Source organism: Mercenaria mercenaria, chromosome 2 (assembly GCF_021730395.1).
Source record: "Mercenaria mercenaria strain notata chromosome 2, MADL_Memer_1, whole genome shotgun sequence".
NCBI classification, from domain to species: Eukaryota; Metazoa; Mollusca; class Bivalvia; order Venerida; family Veneridae; genus Mercenaria; species Mercenaria mercenaria.
In genome coordinates this window covers 43,968,066-43,987,262 of record NC_069362.1, presented here as the reverse complement: position 1 = coordinate 43,987,262, position 19,197 = coordinate 43,968,066, and the positions used below count along the sequence as shown (strand labels likewise).

The 19,197-nt window shown below is 34.9% G+C and overlaps 2 protein-coding genes across 2 annotated transcripts; both read right to left on the bottom strand.

Moving 5' to 3' along the window:
- Window positions 1-6,584: 6,584 nt before the first annotated feature.
- On the bottom strand, window positions 6,585-7,851 carry LOC123535475 (UDP-galactopyranose mutase-like). Its single transcript, XM_045318164.2, is given in 2 exon segments — window positions 6,585-7,655; window positions 7,657-7,851. Coding segments are annotated over 2 exon segments (1,266 nt in total).
- A 6,305-nt stretch (window positions 7,852-14,156) lies between these two features.
- LOC128555077 (uncharacterized) lies at window positions 14,157-18,959 on the bottom strand. Its single transcript, XM_053536447.1, has 5 exons — window positions 18,186-18,959; window positions 16,862-17,120; window positions 16,398-16,510; window positions 16,123-16,223; window positions 14,157-15,144 (listed from the first exon to the last, which is right to left on the bottom strand). Exons 1-5 carry the CDS (start codon window positions 18,705-18,707, stop codon window positions 14,880-14,882), a joined length of 1,260 nt encoding a protein of 419 aa, XP_053392422.1. The 5' UTR covers window positions 18,708-18,959; the 3' UTR covers window positions 14,157-14,879.
- Window positions 18,960-19,197: the final 238 nt, after the last annotated feature.

The window sequence follows — 19,197 nt, the reverse complement described above, 5'->3', positions numbered from 1 at the left end:
AAAGGGGAATATTGTGCCAAGTAATATTATAATCCCTTCATGGATGGCAGAGTTTTGGACCGGACAGGAAAAAAGCCCTTTTGACTTTTGACCTCCAATTGTGACCTTGACCTTTGAGCCAGGGTCCGGGATTTGCGCGTGACATGTTGTCTCATCATGGAAAACATTTGTGCCAAGTGATATTAAAATCACTTAATGAATGACGGACTTATGGACCAGACACTTTAACAGACCCTGTTCATGTAAACATTTGACTGCCAAGTGATACCTTGACCTTTGAGCTAGAGGTCTGAAAGTTGTGCAAGACACATCGTCTTATCATGAGGTACATTTGTGCCAAGTAATATTTAAATCCCTTCATGGATGGCATAGTTGTGGACTGGACAGGAAAAATGCCCTGTTGACCTTTGTCCGGGTTTTGCGCATGACACGTCATCTCATTGTGAAGAACATTTTTGCCAAGTAATATTAAAATCCCTACATGGATTGCAGAGTTATGGACCGGACACGAAATTGCGGATGGACGGACGGACGGAATGACAGAATAACGGAATGACGGACGGAAAAGCGCATTCCTATAGTCCTCGAAACTGATTTTCAACCAATAGGGGACTAATAACCTCCCCAGATGTTACTGATTTCATACCGGTTTATCATCAACGCAAATAATCAACAAAAGTTTTTACTACTATTACAATTATTTTGATATCATTTTATGATTCAGACACATCAGTAATTTAAGTAATGTTCGATATAATAATGAATCAAATTTTGCGGTTAAAGACTGGGTATTGTATTAACTTGATAATTCATGTAATCACGTGTAATCACATACCCTTGTATGGAATATATGAACACAGTATCTACAATACTATGCAAAAAAATCAGATGAAACTACCTGTATATAACGTAATGAACACCGCAATATACTAGTAAATTTCATTACATGGTAGGCAGGACTTACTGTATACCTCTATCATAATATGACTAAATGTGCAAAACGTCCCTTGAGTTCTTCATTTTATCAAAATAAATCACCCAATCAGCCTTCAAGTTTTATTTGTGGAATTTCGTTTTTACTTTTATTTTTTTATTGTCGAAAATAACGATAATATAATTGTGCGTATATTCGTATGCCGAGAAACATGCCAGAAACCAATAATTATATTTCTATTCTTAGACTTTCCTCTTTGGAGGTTCCAAAGGCCCACACAAGAGGAAGATGATTCCCCTTTCCACACCCTAACTTCAGAATTGGTTGTGTACGGCACGTGAATTGCACAATAAATCCCAGAACCTATGTTCTCAAGTGAGAACTTAATTTCTCGGCTGCTCACCAAGAACTTAGGTTCTCACTTCAGACCACAAGTGTTTTTCAAAACCTATGTTCTGCATTGAAAAATGAACAATATTTCGGTAGAGTTTACACATGTATGAACACTAGAATAAATGAAACCCAAGAATGACCAGTAGGACTAGCTAATGATTCCATCATTTCTATTTTTGCCACTAAAGAAATTTAATTCCTATATCTTCTTATTTATTACCAAATAGTACTTACTGTATAAAGAATTAGAATAACCGATTTAATCATATCCAATTATTTGGACCTGTCATACATGTAAATGTACAGGCTCCGACGATCATCTATTTCAGGTAATGGAATGGATATGGATTTTGAAATTAACAAACATTTTATCATCATTCAAAAACGTTTATAAGTTTTAAAAATTTAAATGTTGTTATTTCATGTGAATTCTAGAGAAACCTGGACGTGACAATATAGGAATTTACATCTTTAAAATTGTTTGTAGTTACTTCTAAGTATCAGAAATCGTTAATTATGTATTAATAATAACTATATTATTGTGGTAGATGGAAATTCCAATATGACGTATGTTGTGCGAAGAATATTTCCTCAAGCCGATAACCGATATCGATCAGAATTTTTATATAGAAATAAAAGGGACACGTGCACATTTTACTTAATATAGAATACATTAAAAATCAGAATCCTTAGGTGCAAAAGGTTATACATATTAAATGTTTCATTCTTCCCGTGCTTTTCTGTAAAATAGATTTTATCTTTAATTTTGATAAGCCAAGGCCATGCTTCATAATGCCATCATTCCGTCTTTTTGCTCCTTCTGTTTTATATTAAATGTCTTAGGCCTTGCCTTTTCCTAACATATCAGTTACCTGCCAGACTCACTTAAAACTGCGTTAAGACTCTTTGCTGATGATACAGTAGTTTATCTCACTATAAAAATCATGCATTGAAAAAGATCAGTCCTTGTCAATGGAGTTTAATTCTGATAATGCGAAGTAATTATGGTATAAAAAAGAAATAATAAAACATTGCTTTTCCCTATAAGCTACATATCCATGAATTTAACGCTATAAAAAGCTAAATATTTTAGGCGAACCACCAGTGTGAGGACTTCAGCTGGAAAGTACTTTCAAAATGTATCAAACAAGGCAAACAAGACCCTAAAATACATGAAAAAATGATCAAACAAATATTAAATATATAAGTTAAAGACAGTCCGTATAAAACATATGTTCACCAATAATTGGAATATTGCTCAACTGTTTGGCATTCATGGCAACAAAATCTAACATATGAAATTGAAAGAGTACGGAAGGCTGCAGCCAGATATGTTTAAATCAACTATGACTATAGATGAAGCATCACACTTAAATGGCAAACGTTAGAAACAAGGAGAAATTTCACATCCCTAATTATTTTATATAAAATCCATCATTTCATTGTTTTTGTAGATCACCAGTACCTACTAGAATCTAGGGATCTCAACTTTTCATACTCCTCTCGCACCCATTATCACATGAACTCATTTTTTGTTAGAACCATTAGACTCTGGAACAACCTACCACATCATATAAAATCCAGCGCTACTCTTAACGAGTTCAGGAGTGGCTTTGATTACTGTTGTTCTAACCGTAAATATATGTTTTTATCATTTGTGGAGACTGTCGTGCAGATGTAGATGAATTGATTGTTCGTACGGGACCGTACAAAGAGCAACGTTAAATGATTGTTCGTATGGGACCGTACAAAGAGCCAAGCTAAATCTGTTTTAAGAAAAACACAACAACAACATCTCTAGCACATTCGTATCGTATTTTCTGGAAAACTGCTTTTCTTTTTATTGAACAACAGGCTTAATTTGATAACATAAATGTATTTTTTTATAGAAATGGCTAAGAAAAGCAAAATATTTGTAAATTTCTACATTTATCCGCCGTCTTTACACAAAATCCTATCACGCCCATTCAGCCATGATTGTTGTTTTCGACGTATTTAAATTTTTGTCACGTGACATTGTCTTCGTTGATTTACGGAAATCGGCGAAGCTTGGCGAGTTCATTAAATATTTTATGATTTTATATCCATTCGTATCTCAACAATATTTGGCCATCCAAGTCTAACTAACGGATGAATTTGTTCATTAGACTGTTTTCTACAAATCTACAAAGTTATTTGCTTTCTTTTAACGGTGATTTTTGAACAGGATTATAACTTTAACATAATGATTTATCATTTTAGTTAATATGTATTTCATTTTTGTGAGACTACAATACGGTATATTTTCACATAATATTTTGAAGAACAAATTATTTTAGCGCGACGTTGATGTTACAGCGTCATATGCCTGTCATGATTATTGATGAAATTTGATTTTAGTACAAATAATCAAGGACTTCGAGTAGTTTGTCGTCTAATTTATCAGGGTTAAGAGTTCAGATGCGCAGGAATTCAACCACGAGGGCGTTAGCCCAAGTGGTTAAATATCTAAGCATCTGAACGATAAACCTTGGTAAATTAGAGTTATACTATTTCTTTCAATCACATATCCAGTCTTTTAAGCAACATTCTTGTCATTTTCCTCATGTGTGCAACATAAGATTGAACTTAGATTGTGCGATGTGGTAGATCGCAGAGTGAAAGGGTAAATTTGCTCTTTTACATAAAAGCAACGCAATTTCTCGGGGAGCCCTCCAACACGCCCCCTCTCCCTCCCGCCAACCAGCGACAGAGCATGGGACATACCCTCCCACACTTACCCCGTCGGCGGTTTGCCTATACCATTCAAATTTGTCCAACAACCACGAACAAATGCGCATACTTATTTGCCTCGCTAAAATTTAGTCGCTCGCTACGGCCATGCATATACAAGGGCTATTCCAGTACTTTATCCGACAGTTTTGCAGACTTGTGTCAAAGGCACTGACCTCCCGATTTTGGCTAAAAATGATCTTCTTTAAAATGTTATGAACGTTAGAATATGAGTTTTTGTTTCTAAACTATCTGAAAAATGCAAAATAAAGAAACAAAATGCCTGCATCGGGAATCGAGCATAAGCCGCCGCGGCAACAAAAAAAATTACCACTGTCTTTACTGATACCACCACAGAGGAATATGTGTTTATGGTGTTAAATACGGATATCTATAATTAAGGCAGTTTACCTGAAATAAAGCGAAATAAAGCGTTACAAACGCTTTTCAATTTTCAGTGTAAAAATTAGTAAAAACAACTAATTCACATGTGTTTCAATAACAAACAGTATGCCAGAAATTAAGTTTCAAAGCTTTCTTCAGAAATATAGCAATAATTTCCAAATATCTAAAACATCTTTTTTTTCTTTCTTTCTTTCTTTCTTTTGTGTCGTAAGATCTGGAGGCCAATGCCTTTAAGAAGATTTACGCGGATTCACTGCATGAACGCATGCAAAAACATGTTTTGAAGTTGTTATGTTAATTTAATGGTAGATTAGACGAACGCCATTTTTTTACGATTTTACTTTAAACACAAAGAACTTTGTATAATTCTTCTTCCTTTCCGGAATCTGAAATAATATTTCCACAATCTTTGACATTTGGTTTAATTCAAACAAACTGAATACACAATACCTTGAAGTATAAAAAGTACATTCTAGCATAAAAACTGCTGTTCTTGTCACTTTTCGGGGGTGTTTTAACAGGGGAGAAGAGAGATTCTCGCGCTCACGTGCTGTTAAAACACCTTTTTATAGAAATGTAAGATTCAGGGGAAAGTCATAAAGCCGAGTCGATTCAATTTTTATCTTTACCGTCAGAAAAAATTTTAACCTATAATTCCATGTCCTGTTAGAATGTTTTGAGATTCTTTTCGAACGACGCTATGTCGTTCATATGGTGGCTGATTTCTGCCATTCACGTTTTCGCCCCACGACCCCGCCGAGCGAAAACCCGAGAATTAACAAGTTAAAATGGCGGGGGTATGGGGCGAAAACTCGACGTTTGAAGAGCGCTCATCATCGTGTTTTCGCCCTGCGCCCTCGCCATTTTAGTTACTTAATCTCGACTTGTCGCCCCGCGACCCCGCTAATTATCTTGTTTTCGAATATATGTAAATTTGTTTGCAAATATATTACAAATTTCAGTTAAATAAACGTTATTGCCATTAACATAGTGTATAGCGTTAATTTCAGACATAGTTTTAGTTTTATAGTTTACTTACGTCTCATTCATTTACACACATTTAAATTTACATACAGCATAAAACAATTGTATTGTAAATGACCGTTCTAACTAATATTCAAATGTGCTTTTATAAAACCAGTATGAATAAAATCTCTGTTCAAGATGAAACTAGCTAGAAGCTGAGCGTTGCAAATCAAATGAGTAAGTTAAGAGAGTACTTGAATGTATGAATGTGGTGCAACTGACTGAGTGAGTACATAGTACATGTACTAATGTTGAGTGTGTACATGAATGCACGAAGTTGAGTAAATGACCAATTAAGTACGTGAATGTACGACAATTGAGTAAGTGACCGAGTGGGAACAGGAGTGTACAGATGTTGAGTAAGTGACCGAGTAAGTACATATTATATGCACGGGTGTTGAGTGAGTACATGAATGCACGAATGTTGAGTAACTGAGCGAGTGAGTACATGGATACAGGCACAGGTGTTGCGTGTGTACATGAATGCTGAGTAACTGACTGAGAGGCTACGTGCATGTATGGATGTTTAGAAGTGACCAACTGAGTGCATGAGTGTACGGATGTTGAGTTAGTGACCAAATAAGTACATAGTGAATGTACAGATGTTGAGTGAGTACATGAATGTATGAATGCTGAATAACTGGTCAAGTGAGTACATAAATGTACGGCTGCTGAGTAAGTGACCAAATGAATACATGAATGTAGTGTTGAGTAAGCGACCTCGTATGTGCATAATACATGTACAGATGTTGAGTGAGTGCATGAATGTACGAATGTTGAGTAACTAACCGAGTGAGTACATGATTGTACGGATGTTGAGTAACTGACCAAGTGAGTGCGTGAAAGTACCTATGTTGAGTAAGTGACTGAGAGAGCATACGGATGTTGAGTAAGTGACCAAGTGGGTATATAATACATGTATGGTAGTTAAGTAAGAGACTGTGTGATTACATGAATGTACGTATGTTAAGTAAGTGACCGAGCAAGTACATGATTAAATGCACATGTATATACTCTATTTACTTCTCATTTTAAAATACAATTCACACTTACAATTTATAGGGACATATGGTAGCTAAAAAACGTTGTTTACTGTATTACTAAACATTTCCAATGCATTCTTAATTGCTTCATCCATATTGAAATATTTATAGTTTGCTAAGCGACCAAGAAAATGAATATAGGAATCAGAATTTGCAAATACTTTATAACGATTGTACAAGTCTTGATTTCTTTTGTTTGGAACTGGATAATATGGTTCACCGTTATCTGTCGAACGTTCAATGAACACAATAGTGTCGTTTGACTGATACTGTTGATTAGGAAACCATTTGTATTCAACAATTCGAGTAAAATTATCTTCAGGATCAGGATGGTTCACAACACTAGTTGGTTGAAAATGATTAACAGTTTTTATAACTTTACGTTCAAATGATAATGATCGGTATTCCAGTGCGGTCAAACCCTTTTTGGCGTAATATCTGTCAACTGGTCCGGTAAAATATGTTTTTCCGCATTTGATGCTTCTTTGGACATCAAAATAATCCATGTTTAATCGTATGGTAATCTGCGGTGATTTTAACATATTCTTAATGAATCCTGTATAGCCCTTTTTCGGCAATCCCTGAAACTGATCCGAAAAGTAACGAGTGTCCCAATTGTTTCGAACTGGGATACGAGCCAAAACCGAAGGTCCCAACTCAGCAGGCGTTTTATTCCACTGTTTGATAGTGTATGGTTTAAACAAAAGCTCGTACAGATTTGATCCTATACGAAACAATGCCATTTCCTCCGAATTCAAAGGTGTATGGTTATAATGTACCTGCTCATTTTTCAACCATGAAATCATTTCCTTTACCGATTTTATATGAAGGTTAAATAATGTATTTACAGTATCAATATTTACTGGGATTGGAACATATTTTTCCTTAACCAGAGCTAGAACTTTATGTTCATACGGAACCCATTCGCTAAAATATTGCACATATTCCCAAACATGTTTGTATTTTGTATGAAAAATATGCGCACCATATTTTGAAACACGAATTTTTGTTTCATCATCAATATAATCATAACAATTTCCACCGACGTGACTGCGTTTTTCCATGACAATAATGGATTTATTTGTTGTTGTAGCATATCTATCTCTCCGCTATTACTGCGCCGGACAAGCCAGCTCCAACTACACATATATCAAAATTTTGATCATGCTCTAATCGTATCATCAAAGGCAGAAAATCGTTCTTTTTCAGTTCAGTCGACAATACGAACAATGATACAATATATATTAATAAAGTTCCTGAAACAATTATCATTTTAAGTGTACATTTATTGGCTTCCATTACAACGCAACTAGAAATTTCACAGCATCAAAGGTATAGCTATCACAACAATAAAAAGTAAATAACCAGGATGATATAATATACACATTTATCTCGTTATGTTGTTCCAGTTCAAAATTCAATAAATGAACATGTTAAATATTTACTAGAAAATATATTGTTCCGTGAATCTAATGTATTTATTTGTCTGATATTCATCTATTGGCGACACAAAAATATATAAAAATCCAGATGTCACGCCTTGTTAGTTTCGATTCCGAGCAAGTTGTATGTCGATCTGGAATTTTGGAAGCTTAAAAAATGACAGAAATATTTATGAAAATATTTTATTGGAAAATATTCGTTTTGTACATATGATGTACAGAGCGTTAAAATTCAAATTGTGTGTGCATTGGTATTTGCATGTATATTCATAATGTCTTACTTGATAGAATGTTGCTGGTAGATATATTGGTTAAATAACAATATTATTATGAGAAATTTACATATGTCATTAGGATATATACTTCTTTTACATTTCGCCATATTTATATGTATTGTTGTATTGTCTCATGGGTCTCAGACCTTCTTGATGGAAATAAATAAAACTTAAAAAAAAAAACTTTAATATGTACACATCTTACACTTTCGCGCACGACTGTTCATGAAAATGTTCGTGCTTAACTAATATTCAATTTTATGCTGTAGTAGCATGCCGTCCTGAATAATATTCAAACTAGCACTGAAGCACTCGCCCATCTTAAAAAAATAATAAAACAAAGTATAGTCAAAGCCAGAATTAAAACAATCATATCCATGAATAAAAATCATATGCATTGCCTACGACATGTCCAAGGTCGTTATTTTTAAAGCAAATAAAACGAAATAAATATGGTTGAATCTAAACATTTTAAGGGTGATTATTCTAAACGACACTGTTCTATACTCATATTTACTTCGCAAACTCCATTGCAGTGTTTGTGTACGGTATAGTTGAGAGCAATATACCTGCATTGAAATACAAATATAACGTGGAAAGATACTGCAACACACATGTGGACAAATCAATAGTTCAACCTTAATACATATAATAATGTAAAATATACAGGAGTATGTTTTACTTTATTACCGGCTCAAACAGTGCAAATGTCAAAAAGAAAACCGTTACATTAAATTCACAAACTATATTTGTCGGTGTCACGAACAGTGTTAGAATAAGTACACTTCCCACGTGTTCATTTGTTAACAACATAACCAAAAATATGACTACCTTATGGTGGCCTTTTCATCACATTTCGTTATGCGCGCGTTTTTTTTTTTTTTTTTTTTTTTGGTTGTTTTTTTTTTTTTTTTGTTTGTTTGTTGCATAATTGCATAATTTGTTTGTCGTCCTGGCGCGCGCGCCATAAGACTTTGAAAGTTTTGTGTGTCGTTTTTCGCGCGCACAAACGCGACAAAACGAAACTAACTACGCGACATATCGAAACATAGAACGCGGCGGCGTGAAATTTTTAATTTCACGTTGGCGTACGTGCTATTACATGTAACAAAGATTTTGTTTTTATAGACGCTAAGAAACACATGACTCGCCATGCCGATGCTCAAAAGTATTGGACGTTTTATGGTGCTAAATAAATTTCTAGGTTAAAGACCTTTAAATAAAGTCAATTTGCCGAAGTAAGGCTATTATGTGATTGCTGACCGGTCGAAAATGACTCGGCATTGGTATATATACTTTCTATTCTAGCATAAAACTGCTGTTATTGTCACTTTCGGGGGTGTTTTACAGGAGAGAAAACGTGTGTTAACAGAGAGATTCTCGCGCTCACGTGCTGTTAAAACACCATTTTATATATGCGGGTTCCGTGGCAAAGCATAAACGTATTACGCCCCCAAAACGGATAATTCAAAAGGAAATGACGTCATCGTGAAAAAACAACGTAGACTTTACCGCGCATTTCATGGAAATTTAATGACGTTGAGAGACAATATATTCATTTACATGGTATTTACGCGTTTTATGCTAGAATAGCGTTCACGCATGTTATTTTCGTGTTATTACATCTTCAGAATCACTCGGGATTCTGCAGATGTTATAACACGAAAACACATGCGTGATCCCTACATTATAAAAATAGATTTATACAACATGGTGAAAATATTTCGATTTTAATACTTTGCTGAAAGTATGGATATCAAGGATGTGTTGCCTGATTTGGAGAAATCAAAGTATTAATGCGTTAACAATAGCAACAAAAGTACAGTTAAAGTACATACTGCTAGGATCAGGCAGATCGCTATCGAAAAAAGCAATTAAAGCTTAAACAAAGCACAATTAAGTAACATCATTATAACAAATCAAACATTAAAAATAAAACCTGAATAAACGTGGAAAATAACGACAATAATTGCTTTAAGAGCATGGCGTATGTTACATATGCCCAGATGGGCTATAAACGCTGGCCGTAATAGGAAAGTCAATATGATATAATATGTCTGAGTGTTAACAATAGTTCACTTTAACCTAAGCAACTGTGGAGTGTATGCATCAACCATGTGTCCCTTATCAAGCCTTTTTTCTAATTACGTAGAACTATTTGCAAATAGTGTATTAGATTTGGACAATAATGTATGGGTTCATCTACGTCATAGGCCAAATCACGTTTGAAGATGGTGGATCAAGTGGTTATCAAGTTACCTTGCAGAAATAGTATTCAATGTTTAGGTCCATGTGACCTTGATCTTTGACTTACTGACCCCATAAACAATAGGAGACATCTACTTTATAAATCCAATTATGCTAACAAGTTTGAAGGATCTGGGTTAAGGGGTTCTTAATTTATTGAGTGGAAGCAGTTTCTAGGCCCCTGTGACCCTGATATTTGACTTACTACCAACAAAAACAATAGGGGTCATATACTTTACAAACTCAATAATGCTATCAGGTTTATAGGTTCTCGACCAACTGGTTCTCAAGTTACCTTGTAGAAATTCTTTTCAATATTATAGTAACTCTGACCACCTTGACCTGATCCCCAAAGTGATAGGACTTATCTACATCATAAGCCGTAAAAAGCTCAATATTATATAAGGTGTCTGAGTGTTAACAATAATTCACTTTAGACATCAAGTTTGAAGGTTCTGGGTCAAGTGGTTCTCAGATTATTGCGCGAAAACCGTTTTCACTGCTCATGACCTTGTGACATTGACCTTTTACTTACTGAACCCAAAAAACAATAGGGGTTATCTACTTTATAAGCTCAATCATGCTAGCATGTTTGAAGGTTCTGGATCAATTAGTTCTCAAGTTACCGTGCAGAAATAGTTTTCAATTTTACAGACCCCTGTGACCTTGACCTATTGACAATAAAAACAATAACAAGGGTCATATACGTCAAAAGTCCAATCAGGCAATTAAGTTTTAATGTTCTGGGTCGAGTGGTTTTCAAGTTACTGGGCGGAAACCGTTTCCAATTTCCATGTCCTTGTAATATTGACCTTTAACTTGCTGTACCCAAAAACGACAGGAATCATTTACTTTATAAGTCCAAACATGCTATTAAGTTCGAAGGTTCTGTGTCAAGTAATTCTCAAGTTTGACCTTAACCTTTTATTTTCTGATCCCAAAAATAATAACAGTCATTTACCTTATAAGCCTAATTATGCTTTGATGTTTGAAGGTTCTGGATCAAGTGATTCTCAAGTATATGAGCGGAAACCGTTTCCAATTTTAAGGTCCTTGTAATATTGACATTTAACTTACTATACTAAAAAAAGACAGGAATCATCTACTTCATAAGCCTAAACATGCTATTAAGTTTGAAGGGTCCATGTGTGTCAAGTGATTCTCAAGTTACCAGGCAGAATTAGTTTTGAATGTTCAGACCCCTTTGATCATGACATTTGAATTAATAACCCGAAAACATTATGGGTCGTGTACTTAATAACTCTAACCATGCTGTCGAGTTTGAAGGCTCTGGGTTAACAAGTGGTTCTGAAGTTATTGAGCTGAAACGGTTTTCAAGATTCAGGTGCTGTGACCCTGACCTTTGACTTACTGACCCAAAAACGATAGAGATCATTTTCTTCATAAACCCAGTTATGCTTTCAAGTTTGAAGGTTCTGGATCAAGCGGTTTTTAAGTTATTGAGTGAAAACATTTTTCAAGTTTCAGGACCATGTGATATTGACCTTTATATCACTGACCCCCCAAACACAATTATGATTATCTACTTCATAAACCCAACCAGGCAGTGAAGTTTAAAGGTTCTAAGTCAAGTGGTTCTCAAGTTATTGAGCAGAAACCATTCTCAAGTTTCAGGCCCCTGTGACCTTGACCTGTAACATATTGATCCTTAAAGCAATATGAGTTATCTGCTTGATAAGCCCAATAATGCTACTAAGTTTGAAGGTTCTGGTTTAAAGGCAAATGATTTAATAAATTTTACATGGAGTGGGGGAGCGGGGGAGGGGAAGGGGAGGGGGGGGGGGGTGACGGTTTGGATAAGTACTTACTGTGGTATGCTGTAAAGATTAAGTGAGCGGAATGTTGCCCTGTAACAAAAGTGGCTGTATATTTTTTAAAAAACCGAAAGTACATGACATTGTGCTAATGGATTTTTTTTGACTGGTAAGTGAGTTTTTGCTTTACATCAAAAAATCAATGCACCAATTCAGTGGCGCAAAGCTTATTCTTGAACAGCATTGTCCTTTTAGTCTTTTAACAGTAAAGATAAAAACGTTTTATTGAAGGTTTAAGGTTCAGGTGCAATGTTTACAAACAAATGTCTTTAATATTTTTTACATAATTCCGCCCCCCATCCCCCCGCCCACTCCCCTTTTCTTGTATCTATGACACTTCTGTGTATGCTATAGAAGTTCTTTCATGCAGGTATGCCTTTTTTACCAAAACAGATGGTTCTACTTCAACTGCCCACAAGTTCGCCAAGACAAAATATAACGTTTAGTTTTGTCGCGTTGGCGTATACATGTTATTTAGGGTGACTGCTTTGGGACATTTTGTTATGTCCTGTTAGCACGCACGCCAAGACGATATAACGAAATGTGCTACATAGCCGTGCGCACTCCAACGAAACATGAGCCGCACCATAAGAAAACCAACATAGTGCATTTGCGACCAGCATGGATCCAGACAAGCCTGCGCATCCGTGCAGTCTGGTCAGGATCTATGCTGTTCGCTTTCAAAGCCTATTGCAATTAGAGAAACCATTAGCGAACAGCATGGATCCGGATGCGCAGGCTGGTCTGGATCCATGCTGGTCGCAAATGCACTATGTTGGTTTTCTCATGGTGCGACTCATATAATGTTTCGTTGAAGTGCGCACTTCTCATGGTGCAGCTCATATTTTGTCTTGTCGCGTGCGTCAACGCGCCAAAACATACTGACTCGCGTTCTAAAACATGTAAAATGCTGTTAAATTGTATTGCGCAGCGTTCGCAACATGTATTCGTACATTTTCCTTAAAACCTGTTCAGACACGTATTCATTTGATTGGTAAACAATCCAAACTCAATTATAACAAACTATCTTAAACCATGAAAACACGGTCATTCGATTTTCAGAGATTGTTAAAACTCTGGCATAAGGAAATACCCTACCAAAATGCTTTATAATTATACAATAACACTTTAGTTAACTTATTCTATAGCTCTTTATTTTGTATGAGAAAAAAACACAACCATTTGTTATACTGAAGACAAAATTTGTTTAAAATTTCTTTAAAGCAATGCCAAAATCACGACCGACTACCACCATACAACAGTAGACACGAGAAATAAAAGACGTATGGAGCTGAGTCACGTGAACAGGATAGCAATGTCTAATTAGATAAAAGAAATAGTTCATGTACTGATTGATTTAAGCCTGTTTTGAAATAATCTTATAGATCTAATATAATTCATCTGCAAATGTAATTTCTTGAAATTTTAAAATATTTCTCAAATAAAATATAAATGTTGTCAATTCCATTTGAACCTATTCGCAGAAAATGATGCTAAATATTCAGTTTATGATAGTATACATTTAGTAATGCTCTCCTAACGGCAACAGAGCTGATCAATGTTTCTTTTCTTGCAATAGTTTTTAGATGTGTGCTTATTTTGGAGTCGACTGATTATTTGTTAAGAAAATGATAAACACTAATGATGTGTTAAACCTTTCTTAGTGTTTGCCATACTTCGTGCCAAATTTTGTGAGAATAAATTACAGAAAAGATGCTTACCTAAGACAATAATATCTATAGAATGGAATTCATCAATAATTAACTGGCCACTGTTCCATTCCATGCCAACTTTTATGATATTTATTTAAAAAAAAATGCACAGTTTATTATTTAATCATTAATTAAAAAAAAATATAAGATCAATACAATAGAATGTACCAAAAGCTGAAAAAAATTATATTAATCAAGATTCTGTAAATTTAATGAAGGTAAAGATGTTTTAGGATTTTTCATACCTACTCATGATAAATCAATCATTGCAGGCAGAAGTATTTAGTGACATGTTTAAATTGTTGTTGTTGTTTTTTCAGACTCTTTTAGTACTTATAAAAAAATCATCGTTTTTTTTTATCATACCTCATCATGATAAATCATGGTTATAGAGGTAGATTTTTTTAGATTCTTTTATCTTTTTTATGTACTTTTATCGCATGAAAATAGACGTGGCCAAATAATTGCATAATTACATCTTTGATGCTGATAAATATCAAATTTTCAAACAAACAAAAATCCTACCTTCAGAAAACAATTTCTAATTTGGTCAGCTGAAATTACAAAGCACATTTTGCTACTAAATAGGTCAAATTATTACTAAATAGGTCAAATTATTTGATCTTATATTGAAAAGACTTTTTTTCTACTAATCAAAATCGTTATTTTACAATCTGCTTTTATAGTTTTATCAATGAAAAATTCAGTGCTTATAATAAAACTTAAGAATTTATAGCCTATTTTTAAATCCTGCCACGTGACCAGCAAAGTGTATTTGGTCTACTGTTTGCAGGAGGCAGTCGGTCGGCATAAAATTTAGTAAGAGAAGATGTCGACGTCGTCGACTCTCCATGCGTCAGGATCATAGCCGTCGTCAATAAAAGCGCATGGATCGCCTTCAATGCTCATAGATTCGCAGGATGAAGACTGGATGGATGAAACAGGCCTAACTTTCGTTATCTTGCGGCGGCTTAGGTTATTGCGGTTCCTTTCGGCGTCGGCTTGTTTGAATCTGATGTTGAGATCAACTTTATTCCTGAAGCCTATGTCAAGTTCTGACTTTCTTGCCTTACATTTGGACCTGAAAGTAATTTCACTGGTAAATTTCAGTATTAGATCTATAGGCCTACTGAAGTGCATAAAATAAATAGAGGACATTTGTTTGTTTTGAGTGAATGTGAACATTTTCTCACTTCGAGGTGAGATATATTCCATATTCACGAAAAACAAACAAATTTTCTTTTTATTTTACGCTCAATTACGTTGAGATGCGCATTTTGCAACATTTTTATCTCAGCGTGGGAAACAGATGCGCGTAAACAGACATGACGTCAGACGTGTTGTGACGTTAGAAAGACGCACACAACATAAAGTTCCATTTCATATTATTTTTTGCTGCATAATGTTATGAAATTCTCATTAAGTAAAATAATTTGAATCGAGAAATATATACTATAAGAACAAAGTGCGACTACAATTTTCATCCCGTTTAAAGCAAATAATTTAAAATTCATACACAATGTATGCGGGGGCGGAGCTATATCTCTCACAGTGTGAAAATATAGATTTCATATTTTCACAGTGTGAGTGATGAGATATGAAAATATCTAACTGATAGAATACAGTATTTCATTAGTTAGCATAACATAAAATTGGACATTTATACTAGTGCACATTACTGTAAGGTTAAAGGTTGATGTTGAACTTCCATCAAGTAGGATTGAAAACAACGAATTGTACTTTGGAATATTGTTTTGACTTTTGTTTTGTTATGAATAAAATGTTCATATGGATAATCGCGTCTAGACATAACACGGAGTAAAACCTAGACTGGCACTCAACCTCGGAGAACAAATATTCAGACAAAAGCATCCACAAAGTATATGCCTGAAGAAGAACTAGTAAAAACCTTACCAAAAATGGAAAGTTTCAAATCTTGTATTATGCCCAGTATCTTTAGATATAAAATGTAGCAGACTTCGGCAAATTATTCAGAGATTCCTTTAAATAAAGGTCACTTCCTTGATGCTACGATTTTATTAAGACATGTAGAACTTACCTTTTTCTTTCATAGGTTTCTGCAGCAGCTTTTCGTTTTGCAAGTTCCACTGCCCTCCTTTCTTCGGCTATCTGAAGTCTGTCGTCAGTGCCACGGCGTATCTAAATTAACACAATACGTTCTACAACTTCAGAATCAGTAACGTTAGTTCATTTCAGAATTTTCAGAAATAATAAATCACAAATAGTGATTTACTCTGGAATAAATTGTTTGCAGTTTAAAAAGCTTAAGCATTATTCATTTATTTAGAAAATGTTATATCTAGGTATACTTACAGGTCCGGCTTTTTGTTTTATGGGCGGCAAGAGCGGTTTCTTTATGATAGGTTTAGTGTCAACTTCTATGACAAAAGCTTCACCTCCCTTCGCCTTCCTGTGTTCATATTGCACTGCAATATAATTTCAGCACAAAAACAGTAACTATAAAAAAGGCAAGACGAATGTCCCACAAGTGCCGGACTATCTCCATTATTTAAACATAATATCTAAATATAGTCATGGGTTCGCATTTTTTCTTTTCCTTTTTAATGCTTAACTATTTTTTTCTTTTAACGTCTGCTTGATTGGTTTCTTTCAGTGACCATATTATCCAATGTCACTCCAACATAATTAATTAAAGCATTAATGATCTACAATCGTAAAAAGAAAGATAGGAAATTGGCAGAATAATCTCAAGTAACCAGAGAAATTTTAAAAAATGCATCAGGTTTTCTCTGATGCAAGGTTTAACAACAACATACCAAGGTTTGGCAGGCCGGATCTGTTGGCAATCGCTTTTCTCTTTTTATCTCGCCTTTTCTGTTTCCTCTTGGCAATCCAGGTGGCAATGAAACCAAAGCAACAGGGTAGTTTTCTGGCTTTCTTCTTATCCTCAGAAGATTTATCTTTAGCGTTGCTGGTCTTGTTTGTGGCTTCAATTACCTCGACTTTCTGCTCTGGTTCCTTGTTTGTTGTTAAGGCATTCTGCATTTCCACGGCAGGTTCCTTCGGTCCTTTTTTCTGTTGACAACGGAACATTAGTAAGAACGGTGCAGAAAAGTTGGAAAAAAATTGTTTTACTTTAACACTGAAATTCAGCCATGAATATAACTGAAATACTATAAGCCCAAAACAAACAATAAATTTTTGACTAACAAAAACGTTGAATTTCATTTTAAAAAATAATAACATATTATGATGCAACCAAACATATTTTTTTTCAAATTTCGTGTAATATTCTTACATAGTTTCTCTACACACATCAACATAGAATTTGATGATGAAATTTAGGTAATCAATTTATCTTGATTTTTTTTAAAGTTACCAACCTATGTAAATTAATCAGGAACAAGTTTACTAATACATATTAATTATTATAAATAATTTAAAAAATAAGAATGTAATGTTCCAGTAATGTAAGAAACCGTCGGTTGGTGTTATTGTAACAGGCTGAAAATACTTAAGACTTAACCGGGAATCGAACCCGGGACCTCTCACACCTAAGGCGGACACTCTACCACGTCGCTATAAAAGCTAGCTCAATAAGTAAGGAAGTATAAGTGCACCCTTTTACTCTACCCTACTACATACATCCCCTCCATTTTAGAATTCGTCCTTGAATTCCAGGTGTTTGAACCTCTGTGGGACGTTCCAGGGTATCCATTTATATCTACTCGTGAGTTATTTACGTTGGGCGTCAAATGTACCAGGCTGAAAATACTTCAGGCCTGACCGGGAATCGAACCCGGGACCTCTCACACCTAAAGCGGTCACTATTCCTCGTCGCTATAAAAGATAGCTCAATAGCAAGACAGTATAAGTGAACCCTTAATGTGGCCTTACTCTCTACCCTACTGCATTATAAGTATCCCTTTTTATGTTACATAACCTAAACAACCTAATTCCATTTGATTTTATTTTCCTATCACTATTTTCTACCAACAAAATAACCCAAAAGTTCAGAAGGTTTTTCTAGCTGACTTCAAATACTTTAAACCCCAAAAATGTAATTATACTAATGCTGTTAATGTTACTACTTCGAATTCTGTCACTGCTTCTGTGTTAAGCCAATTACTACAACATTACCTTCTTCTTTTTAGCCTTGCCATTTCCCTTCTTCGTTTTCTTCCTCTTGTCATTTCTGCAGTCCGGTTCTCCTACATTCACATCTTTATTGGAATCTTCAAATTTCTCTTTATCCATTTGGGAAATATCCAAAGGTAAAACGGAATTCTTTTTCAGTTTCTTTTTCTTCGGTTTTTCCTTTCTTGATTCCTCAGATTTTTCATTTACTTTCAGATCTTCTTCCTTTCCTTCCTCAGTTCCATGGACATTTTCTGCTGTTGCTTCCTTGACCTTGTTTGCGAATTTTAATTCCACCTCGCGGAATGACTTGTCAGTTTCCGCGAACTGGATCTCGTGTACTGACATTACATGTGGTGGAACTGGAAAAAATTTGGATTTATTCTGATCTTTACGGAATTTATTTTCCACTGCGTTATGGCTTTTACCTACTTGTGGAATAAAACTGTTCGTATCGTCGTCGGTGACGCCAGCAGCTGGCTTCACCTCTAAAAATGTTACCCTAGGCGGGTCTTTTTCAGCCATTTCGGCTGGAATTGAAAGTCCGCACCAGTTAGCTGTGTATTCCACTGTGTTTGCGGTCGCCAAGTAACGTTGTCACGTTAACTGTATTACGTCAAGGACGTCAAAAATGCATTATGGGAAGGACAGCGATTTCGGTACTCCTCTTCTTTTATTATTTTAACGGACCAACACCGTCTCTGGATGTCAGTCCCCGTAGAATAATTCTTATTATAGTATATACGCTTGTGGATTAAATCATCAAGTTAAACATGCTGAAAATTCGTGTAATAAATTTTGTATAGAGTTTCCGGTACACATCTGGTAAAGTTTTAATGGAAAAAATATACATGTAGTTAATCATTTAAATGTTAGAAAATATTTGGATATCTAATTAACGTCCGCAGATAACTTTAAAGTAAGATACATGTATATTTTAAAACAAAACAACAACAACAAAAAAAGTCAAACAAACGGATAAACAGACAATTGTCGAAATAAGGTGGCTGATCAG